Source organism: Ostrea edulis, chromosome 3 (genome assembly GCF_947568905.1).
Source record: "Ostrea edulis chromosome 3, xbOstEdul1.1, whole genome shotgun sequence".
Taxonomy (NCBI): Eukaryota; Metazoa; Mollusca; class Bivalvia; order Ostreida; family Ostreidae; genus Ostrea; species Ostrea edulis.
In genome coordinates, this window is record NC_079166.1 from 41,472,266 (window position 1) to 41,483,903 (window position 11,638).

Genomic DNA, 11,638 nt, shown 5'->3' on the forward strand with positions numbered 1-11,638 from the left:
GTCACAATTAGCATAATCATAAATTATTCTGAATTTTGTCTCCAAAACCACGAGCATGGGCTGTTTCTATTTTCCAAGGGGCTACAATGTATTGTAGGAAATGTTACAACTGACTTTCTCATGAGGATTCTTTGCTTCATTCTAACAGTATACTAAATAAATTAAAGTATTTTATGCTTTGTATTATCATGATTGTATTTTCTGTAAGCATATGATATAAAAATTAAGGCATTTCTTTCACAACACATCTTTCATTAGCCTTCGATCATCTTTTGACAGCCCTCTAGACAGCTCTCATGCTGATATGAAGCAACATCCATTTGATGAAATTCAATTTCATTCGGAACTTCATCAAAATGTATCTTTTAACTCTGTTTAAAGGGAAGCCACTCTACCAAGGTTGTAGGCATTGTGCATTGTCTGAAGCAGATAAAGAGGGATGACCCTGGGGCCAAAGTTCTGCTCTTCTCCTCAGTAAGTCAGTGTTCTGTTTAATGCTAACTGACTTTATGAAACAGTGATCCGTTGTGAATCACAACTTTTCATGAAGTGTATTTATGGAAGAAGTTGCAAATATTAGATACGGCACAAATCAGTATCATTCACAGGCTCTCAATGTTTAAATTAATGTAATAAAAAAATTGTCTTCCTATATGCAAACTCTTTTTTATTACATGTATATATACTTAAAACATCGAGAACCTGTGATACCATTCTGGAAAACATGTCACTAATACATATACATTATGTACATATATATGGGGAAAAAACTGAACATGCAACTGTCATTGTACCATTCATGATTGTATTTCTTTTTTTGGGAAATTGATATCACATTAGATAAGAGTCTGCAACATACATGTACTTCAATTTAAAAGATATTGTTTCCAATGACTAAATAAATGTATTTTTGAAGAAGAAAAAAATTGTCAGAAGATAAAAAATCAGGTGTCATCAGGGTGCACATTCTGAAATTGTTAAAAGGGGGGGGGGGGCATATATGCATATTTAAATGACAATTAACATCTACATTTAGTTTCATTTCCTTTTTTCAGTGGATGGATATATTGAACATCCTCGTACAGGCATTGGAGGAAAATGAAATATCATTCAAAACTCTTTATTCTGGAAGTAAATTTCAGGTAAAGTTCAGCTTGGCAACAATAACTAACACAAATAAATGCAATATTAAAGATTGGAAAAGTTTAAAAATTATGTCCGTCATTTGTGCAGCCTTTTTATTTTCAGAAAAATTTGGCTGCCTTTAAGTCAGATGAAGCCATCACAGTTTTGCTTCTTCCAATTCATTCTGGAGCAAATGGTCTGAACCTGATAGAGGCTACATACGTATTACTGGTGGAACCAGTTCTGAATCCGGCTCAGGAGCTGCAAGCCATTGGACGAGTACACCGTATAGGCCAAACCAGGTGATACTATGAATTTCTCAACAAAAGAAACAATCATTTGCTTTCCAGGTGTGAAAGATATGTAAATTATTGGCACACATTTTGTCAATAGAAACGAGATGCTCTCATGGGGCCTGAAAAGCTCACACGGATCAATTTTTCTAACAATAATGGGACATTGTAAAAAAAAAAAAAAAAAGGAAACAGCATAAAAACATTGATATATTTAGAAATAATAATCAAGAAAATTTCACCCTCTGGTACATTTGAAATCAATTATCCTTACAGACCAACCCAAGTCCACAGATTTATCATTCGTGGTACAATAGAGGAAAAGATGTACCGAATGTTGAAATCGGCCGAGGCCACTGCCTCCAGTCATGTCACAGAAGAAAACTGTCTGACAGTGGGGGATCTTACTTCTCTCCTGAAAGAGGAGCGGGAGGAAGAGCAAGGAGGAAGTTCGCAAGACATATGATATTGTGTGAAACCTTTTTATCCAAAATGAAAAAAAAAAAGAAAAGGAAAGGAGATTTTCATCTAGATTATTTGATTTTCTTGTGTACTAATATTCATTCAAAAGAGAAATTCATTCTGTATTCAGAACAAACTGCAAATTTTGTGAGATTCTTTGACTGTGAAACATTATGTGATATGGATTTTACCAAGAAATTTATCTTTATTCAGTCTAGTTGCACATTGTACAAGCACTTATTCTGTCACAGTACAATCAGTAGTTTTAGTAGTGATGCAGCAGCTACTGTTTTTGTTTACTAGTAGATTTTTATGTTCTTGAGATTGTATGATTCTTTACATATTGAGTTTGGTATGTCTGTCTTTCTGACTGTCTCCCTGTGTTAATATCCACAACTGTAACTTTATCTTTTCAACAAGGTACTTCATACTTTGTAAGAATTTAAGGTTAAGTTCAACACTTTTTATAGTAACTGATATAGGTCAAGATCATTCATTGAGGTCAAGTTTAAATTAATCATAACTGACCGTAGTCATGCTGAGGACATTGTGTTTTAAAAACATATCCTGTTATAGTGGAACTGAATAAAACTTGCTTAATTTTGTAAAACAATTTCCTCAACATTATAGATTCATTTCAGAACAACTAAGTACTATTACATGTATATGCATTTTTTATTTTTTGGCGGAGTTTGTGCACCTACTGTGATTTGTAGTGCAATATTTTGTTAGAAAGTATGATAAACAATAAACAATTGTAAATTTAGTTCTCTTGTGGTTAGAAACCTTAGACATTTAGCATTGTTCCTTCGCCATGCAAGTCACACGTCTTTTGGATATGATCATAAGATCACTGGCCTCATGCCAAAGTAGGCGTTATCACAGTAATAGCCCTCACTGCTATGACCTTGAGCCCTATGCAAAGGTCAAAATTTGTGGCATTTCAGCAGTAGCTACAGGTAATGACACCTTTACTCCAGTGAAAAATTCTTGAAAGGGATGTAAAACCTAAACAACATATAGAGGAACATAAGTTCTGATTAAAGGAAATTTTGAGAAATGAGTAACTGTCATTCTATAGGGTTTCAGAAGTGATTTGTAAATGTTATACATATTATGTTAGTTTGCTTGTGATACATTGCATTATCAGTTGATGCAAGTACATACAACAAAATAAAGAAAATAATTTAGTATACATCTATGTTTAGATAAAATAGGTAAAAAATACCACAGTTCAAGAATTATTTATCTACTGCTTAATAGCCTTTCTATGCATTTGTTAGTATTGTTTAGAAAACTATATTATTTAAGGGTCAAAGGTCATAGACGCCAGTTCAAGCAGGCACATTGATTGTGAAGAAAAATTAGCAAAGCGTGTAACAAGAATATATCGATAGCTCAGAAAGGAAGGCGAGCTCCATATCTTTAAAGTGATAAACTGACATCATCAGGAGTAGCTATATGTAGACTTAGTTGAGGAACATGTCTTCATTCTCTGCCCCATAAAACCAAGTTATTAGTACTCAGATAGATTGGTAAAGTTAGCTATTAGTAACTGGCTACTTAAAAAAGAGAAAAGTAGGCTACTAGTAGCCAGCTACTTGAACAAGGCAAAGTTAGCTACTAGTAGCCAGCTACTTGAACAAGGCAAAGTTAGCTACTAGTAGCCAGCTACTTGAACAAGGCAAAGTTAGCTACTAGTAGCCAGCTACATGAAGGTTATAATTACCAATAGCCAGCTACAATATAAAGGTTACTGGGTTTAAATCAGGGTTTATTTAAATGGCAAGGAGTCACTTGACATTCCAAATTTCATGCCTATATTTTCCTCAGTTACTCACATTGTAACCTTTGCAATGCAAAATAGGAGTATACTTTTCCAGCTGACTGTTTCCTTTGGAAATTGAATTCAGACCTTCATACATTTGATATGCCATCCATTTTCAGATATCATATGCTTAAAGGTCAAGTGCAATAAAAATAGATTTGAAAATAAAGTTTATAATTAATTAAAACCCGTTTTGAAAAGTTTATTGATGTGTTTATTTTTTTTTTTTAAATCCAGGTAAATGCGCAAAATACCTATTCAAAAATCGTTGTTTATTAAAACGAATGAAGGAATTATCGCCCTTTCTTATTACGTCATTTGAGACAATTGTGGTTGTTTACGCTTGTATCTCATTGTTTTAATTTCTGTGAGAAATTGCCAGTTTTAGCAACACCGTGGATAGTGACGGTGAAATACCGTAGATACACTTGAGTTTAAGGGATTCAACCTTTTATGTTTGTACCTGCACCCGTTTCGAAACCATCAGATAGTAATATGTCTATGCTCGACAAATATCTCTTAGGAATTTCAGTTAAAATTATTTACCGGGCCAGTCCATAGAAAATTGGGAATGATATTGGAAGAGAAAAAAAATGTTCTATCAAAAGATAAGCATTGTATTTTACACAATCTAGGCTAAGCAAAATCAGATTTTATAGATACTATTAACTAGATTGACTCTCACGTTTGTATTTTTTTATGGGATTTATTAGTATGAGGTTGATCAGATTCAGATTCAAATGTGTTTAGCTAGATATATATTTAATTGAAAAATACCATTTTGAAAAAAGAACAATAAAAGACAAAAGAGAAAAACTTATTGTGCACAACGTTATTTGTACCCCCCCCCCTTTTTAAAAAAAAACATCTACATGTAGATACAATATCATAAAATGTAAATTAGGCCTATTAATTCATGTAATTTCTTCACAACACACGTCAAATGCGAAATTGAAATATTACAGCACAAAGTTAACGAATTGCAGCATTTTGAGGTGTGAAATTTTGCCTTAATGATTCATGATACATATTAATTAATGTAGCACTTAAAAGCAATTAGGATAAGGAAGAACTTGTACTTGTCTGCATAATGAACTTGGAAAAAAAAGCTTTGGAAATTGGACTTGCAGTAAATAAGGTTTAATCAAAATGTTTTTTTTAAATTGAATTCATTTCCATTTTTACTATATTTTATTTTTCCAAAATATTATACTGAAGAAATGAAATGATGAGTCCCTTATAAATATAGTATGAGTACGACAATATTCGAAATATATTTCATTTAATAAAATCAATTTGAACTAGGTAGGGTGACATTAATTTTTATGTGCAATCGCAAACCCAATGCATACAATGTCGCATTAAAGCATTCAGTGGTGGATGTAGAGAGGGGTGGATTGCATCCCCTTTTTTGGGTTGACTTTTTATAATTAAAATATCTCCCTCCCCTTGTTTTGTAGAATGCCCCGTTAATCATCACTTTGCACTTTGTTTGGAGTCAAACAGGATGATACAGTGTCCAAATTCTTCGTAATTTAGGGTCTTTTGGGAAAAGAAACATACTTAGTCCCTGTCCCGATTTCACATTGCAGTTCAAAGCAGTGCATTGTACCATAAATGCAGGAATTTTATATGTAAACACTATAAAAGCCTATCAATGCAATCGAAAGTTGTCTCAGATGACGTCATAAGCTACGAGCGATAACTCACGTCACAACACATTTATCGATCGCTCAGGTAAAAGTTTGATAGCGCCGTGTAATTCACGCCCACAGGTGCTTGTGGACAGGACTTCCGGTACTCCCCTTCTTGTATTTTTAAATGTTCAATTCCTTGGGTATTTCGGACGTATTTTTGATAAAATATGTAACTTCAGAGTTTATATATTTCAATGGAATACACAAATTCCATTGAAATATATAAACTCTGAAGTTACATATTTTATCAAAAATACGTCCTAAATACCCAAGGAACATCTAAAAATACAAGAAGGGGGGTACCGGAAGTCCTGTCCACAAGCACCTGTGAATACCACAAGGAACTCTTGTGTTTGCATCAAATATCTGTCTAATTTACGACTATACAGATGACATGGATATGGTATTGAGTATCTCAATATGCCATCAAATTTTAGATACTTCGGGGATCCGGATTAGAATAGGTCCTCAGTACCTCTTGCTTGTCGTAAGAGGCGATTAAATAGGGGCGGTCCTTCGGATGAGACCGCAAAAATCGAGGTCCCGCGTCACAGCAGGTGTAGCACGATAAAGATCCCTCCCTGCTCAAACGCCATAAGCGCCGAGCATAGGCTTAAATTTTGCAGCCATTTACCGACAATGGTGACGTCTCCATATGAGTGAAATATTCTCGAGAGGGACGTTATTAAACAATATTCAATCAATCGCTTAAGGAAATCAGCTACTTACACATTTTGATTCAAGGTACAAGGAAATTTTAACATAGGCCAAAATTGACCCTTAGTGTACCTTCTCCTTACATGGTACCTTGCTTCAAACTGTATAAGTAGCCGATTTCCTTAAGCGTGAAATCTGAAAATTGATGGCATATTAAAATATCCAATATCACTCCTCGTCGTAAATTAGTCGGATATCTAATACAAGCAAATAGATCCTTGGTATTCAAGCAAATTTTGAAATGTCATGGTACGTCGAATCAAACTGTTCAAGTCGTTGATTTCCTCAAGCGTGATATCCAAAAATTGTTGGCAATTTGAGATACCCAATATCACTCCTCGCAAACCCAGAGTTCCTTGATGAATTCACGAAAAACTTGAAATTTCAGAGTATTTAGAATCAAAAGGTATACGTAGCTGATTTCTTTAAGCAAGATATCTGAAAATTGATGGCATATTAAGATACCCAATATCACTCCTCGGCATGTGTCTGTTTGTAAATTAGTTAGATATCAAATACAAACACAGGTATTCACGCAAATGTTGAAATTTCAGAGTACCTTGAATCAAAATGTAAAGTAGCTGATGTCTGACAATGGATGGAGCGGGACGCTCGAGAATGTTTCACTCATATGGAGACGTCACCACTGCCGGTGAAGGGCTGCAAAATTTAGGCCTATGCTCGGCGCTTATGGCCATTGAGCAGGGAGGGATCTTTATCGTGTCATACCTGCTGTGACACGGGACCTCGTTTTTTGCGGTCTCATCCGAAGGACCGCCTGAATTATTCGCCTCTTACGACAAGCGAGGGGCACTGAGGACCTATTCTAACCCGGATCCCCACGGGATTCAATGTATGAAGGTCTGAATTCAATTTCCAAAGGAAAAAGTCAGCTGGAAAAGTATATTCGTATTTTGCATTGCAAAGGTTACAATGTAAGTAACTGAGGAAAATTAAGCATGGAGTTTGGAAGTTAATATGCCTCCTCGCCATCTAAATAAACCTGGTAGAAAATTATATTCAAACTCGTGTAAACTTTACAGTGTCTCTTGTAGCTTGCTATCGGTAATCACGGTATAACCTTTATAGCTTGTAAGTAAGTAAGTAAATCTTTTATTATAGTGACATGTGTAATACAAATTCTATATTTAAGTAAGATACATGATATAATTTTACACCCGACCCAACGGACCTATATGTCACTTTAATCAATTTAACATGTTCAATGATGTCTGCGCATGTAGTGATTTGGATGTATATTACTGACAAATAGTAGCTAACTTTTCTTACTTTAAGTAGTTGGATACTAGTAGCTAACTTTTCTTACTTTAAGTAGCTGGCTACTAGCAGCTAACTTTTCTTACTTTAAGTAGCTGGCAACTAGTAGCTAACTTTTGTTTCTTTAAGTAGCTGGCTACTAGCAGCTAACTTTTCTTACGTTAAGTAGCTGGCTACTAATAGCTAACTTTTCTTACGTTAAGTAGCTGACTACTAGTAGCTAACGTTTCTTACTTTAAGTAGCTGGCTTCTAGTAGCTAACTTTTCTTACTTTAAGTAGCTGGCTACTAGTAGCTAACTTTTCTTACTTTAAGTAGCTGGCTACTAGCAGCTAACTTTTCTTACTTGAAGTAGCTGGCTACTAGTAGCTAACTTTTCTTACTTTAAGTAGCTGGCTACTAGCAGCTAACTTTTCTTACTTTCAGTAGCTGACTACTAGTAGCTAACTTTTCTTACTTTAAGTAGCTGACTACTAGTAGCTAACTTTTCTTACGTTAAGTAGTTGGCTACTAGTAGCTAACTTTTCTTACGTTAAGTAGCTGGCTACTAGTAGCTAACTTTTCTTACTTTAAGTAGCTGGCTACTAGCAGCTAACTTTTCTTACTTGAAGTAGCTGGCTACTAGTAGCTAACTTTTCTTACTTTAAGTAGCTGGCTACTAGCAGCTAACTTTTCTTACTTTCAGTAGCTGACTACTAGTAGCTAACTTTTCTTACTTTAAGTAGTTGACTACTAGTAGCTAACTTTTCTTACGTTAAGTAGCTGGCTACTAGTAGCTAACTTTTCTTACGTTAAGTAGCTGGCTACTAGTAGCTAACGTTTCTTACTTTAAGTAGCTGGCTACTAGCAGCTAACTTTTCTTACTTTAAGTAGCTTGTTACTAGTAGCTAACTTTTCTTACTTTAAGTAGCTGGCTACTAGCAGCTAACTTTTCTTACTTTAAGTAGCTGACTACTAGCAGCTAACTTTTCTTACTTTAAGTAGCTGACTACTAGCAGCTAACTTTTCTTACTTTAAGTAGCTGACTACTAGCAGCTAGCTTTTCTTACTTTAAGTAGCTGGCTACTAGCAGCTAACTTTTCTTACTTTAAGTAGCTGACTACTAGCAATTTTTCTTACTTTAAGTAGCTGGCTACTAGCAGCTAAATTTTCTTACTTTAAGTAGCTGGCTACTAGCAGCTAACTTTTCTTACTTTAAGTAGCTGGCTACTAGCAGCTAACTTTTCTTACTTGAAGTAGCTGGCTACTAGCAGCTAACTTTTCTCAGCTAACTTTTCTTACTTTAAGTAGCTGACTACTAGCAGCTAACTTTTCTTACTTTAAGTAGCTGACTACTAGCAGCTAACTTTTCTTACTTTAAGTAGCTGACTACTAGCAGCTAACTTTTCTTACTTTAAGTAGCTGACTACTAGTAGCTAACTTTTCTTACTTTAAGTAGCTGGCTACTAGCAGCTAACTTTTCTTACTTTAAGTAGCTAACTACTACTAGCAGCTAACTTTTCTTACTTTAAGTAGCTGACTACTAGCAGCTAACGTTTCTTACTTTAAGTAGCTGACAACTAGCAGCTAACTTTTCTTACTTTAAGTAGCTGGCTACTAGCAGCTAACGTTTCTTACTTTAAGTAGCTGGCTACTAGCAGCTAACGTTTCTTACTTTAAGTAGCTGACAACTAGCAGCTAACTTTTCTTACTTTAAGTAGCTGGCTACTAGCAGCTAACGTTTCTTACTTTAAGTAGCTGGCTACTAGCAGCGAACTTGTCTTACTTTAAGTAGCTGACTACTAGCAGCTAACGTTTCTTACTTTAAGTAGCTGGCTACTAGCAGCGAACTTGTCTTACTTTAAGTAGCTGACTACTAGCAGCTAACGTTTCTTACTTTAAGTAGCTGGCTACTAGCAGCGAACTTGTCTTACTTTAAGTAGCTGACTACTAGCAGCTAACGTTTCTTACTTTAAGTAGCTGGCTACTAGCAGCGAACTTGTCTTACTTTAAGTAGCTGACTACTAGCAGCTAACGTTTCTTACTTTAAGTAGCTGACTACTAGCAGCTAACTTGTCTTACTTTAAGTAGCTGACTACTAGCAGCTAACTTGTCTTACTTTAAGTAGCTGACTACTAGCAGCGAACTTGTCTTACTTTAAGTAGCCAGTTTCTAACAGCTGGTTACTAGTAGCTATACATTATTTCGACATTTAAGACGGTTATGTTGACAAGCAACTTATTCATGTTGACATGCAATTTAATTTTGAATAAGGAAGTTGTATGTTGGTCTAATGAAGTTGCATGCCGACATAAACAAGGAGCATGTTGACATAAATAAACTGCATGTCAACATACATTGTACTAATAATTAAGTTGCATGTCAACATGTTGGATGCCGCACGTTGACGATAATTGATATATGTTTTTTAATAAAATGTACATATCCAATCACATTTTCTTGCATGTATTTAATGATATAACATTAAACTGAATAATCGAGGTGTTCTCACTTTCTAAGTTTATTTCTGAGTCACCGGGTCTATCGTCATTCTGTGCGGTGTTAGACCTAGTAGTGTCAGGTTTTAAAATGGCTTATGTAACTTTTAAGAATTTCATTTGGATATGAAGGGGAACGGTCCGTAAATCAAATCTTCGGTCATCACGGGATTTTATCATGTGACCGCCTCACTTCATATCGTATTGAAGTTTTTATAATGAATATATATACTATATGTATTAATGGAATCGCAGTATAAGTAGATAGAGCGATAACTATAACTTCACAGGAATATTCATTGAAATTTGAATTCTGTCAGGTTTTGAAATTGAAAACGGTAGAAATACTTGATCAAGACACTGGGTTCTCGGAAATATATGAAATACATGCATTTCATTAAAAAAAAAAGTTGAAATAGAAAGGGGATGCTTTAATCAAATAAGTATCATGATTTTATAACATGACAGATCTTGCCATTTGTAAGTTATTTTCATTTGTCCATTTATTAAAAATATGTCTACGCTTAAACACAGATCTCTACAGATCACCAATCTGCTACCGTGAAAATCATGATGCAGAACGCCAGCATACTTCATGACGCGCATTTAAAACGTCTCATTCAAAGTACGCAGGCGTGAAGCGTTGCAGTTCACACCCTCGTGTATTTTTCAAAATCAAAATTTATTATTTTTTATATTTACATTTTACTTTCTTTTCGCTCGGAATATTCCCAGACGTTAAATTTAGCAAGATTCATACGCACATTGTTCACATTCATGAGGAAATGGCTATCATTGAAATTGGTAAAAATATCGAAGGCAAAGACATTGGAAATATAAATACATGGACTTACATAGGGAGAGGTGATATATTTCAACTTCTGAACATCACAAAAAAATGTACAAGTCCCTTATTTTGTTACGAAATATCAACCGATGCATCAATGTTCTGTGTGTACAAGTATCCTTTAAAAATGTTCTTGAGTTTATATCAAAAGTGTTTAGTTTGACCCAATCTGATTAAAATACAGATCTCTCTAATAGCACACCGCGCTTATCCATTGTAGTTCATCTACCATGCCGTCTTTGATTTGTGATGTTACATCTGAAGGGTTATATATAAGTTGTTTGTAAACGTTCAGGAATTTTTGAAAAGCAATAAGTGGAGACGATTGATGGCATTAATATTTAAGATTTTAATGAAATACTATACACCTGATTTATTCTGCCGCTTGGATGCAGGAATTACATTGTATTACATTAAAATTCATTATTCTTTCTCACTGCCCGCCATAAATCAATTAAGCCTATTGTTAGTTTTCTACGTAAAATACACTATAAGCCAGATAGATGTTGGAGTGTTGGCAATTTTATTGGAAATTTTAGCTGACTGCAAACTTCTTACAAGGAGACGAAGTCATTAAAACTTCATTTGGACGTCTTTATCGATTCTAGCCGGAATTCATGAGGACGATGATTGCTTTTCAGGAGGTTAAAATATGATAAAGACCTTCACGACGTTAATCGTCAAAAAAAAAAAAAAAAAAAAAAAAAAAAAGCAGGTAAATTGAATCAGAGAACAAGATGGTAAGGGGGGATGGAAAGGTTACATTATCGAGGTAGACCGATACTAATTCACCATGCGGGGAAAAAAAATCATCAGAGCCAATATACATTAGAAATTGCCAATACATTTGATTTTATGCTTTAGTTATTTATAGAGGATAGCAATCAGCCCAAAGGCTAAAAAAGTGGTTCTCAT

General features: G+C 34.7%; 1 protein-coding gene across 7 annotated transcripts in view; it reads left to right on the forward strand.

Moving 5' to 3' along the window:
- The window catches only part of LOC125673589 (E3 ubiquitin-protein ligase SHPRH-like), a 37,587-nt gene extending 34,941 nt beyond the window's left edge, over positions 1-2,646 (forward strand). For 3 of the 7 annotated variants that reach the window (XM_056160744.1, XM_056160747.1, XM_056160745.1), the window contains 4 exons: positions 382-474; positions 1,056-1,142; positions 1,234-1,427; positions 1,695-2,646. In XM_056160744.1, coding sequence (XP_056016719.1) covers positions 382-474; positions 1,056-1,142; positions 1,234-1,427; positions 1,695-1,884 — 564 coding nt within the window. In that variant the 3' untranslated portion in view covers positions 1,885-2,646. The remainder of the gene's footprint in view (positions 1-381; positions 475-1,055; positions 1,143-1,233; positions 1,428-1,694) is intronic. The other 4 variants (XM_056160746.1, XM_056160748.1, XM_056160749.1 and 1 more) reach the window with 3 other exon arrangements.
- Positions 2,647-11,638: the final 8,992 nt, after the last annotated feature.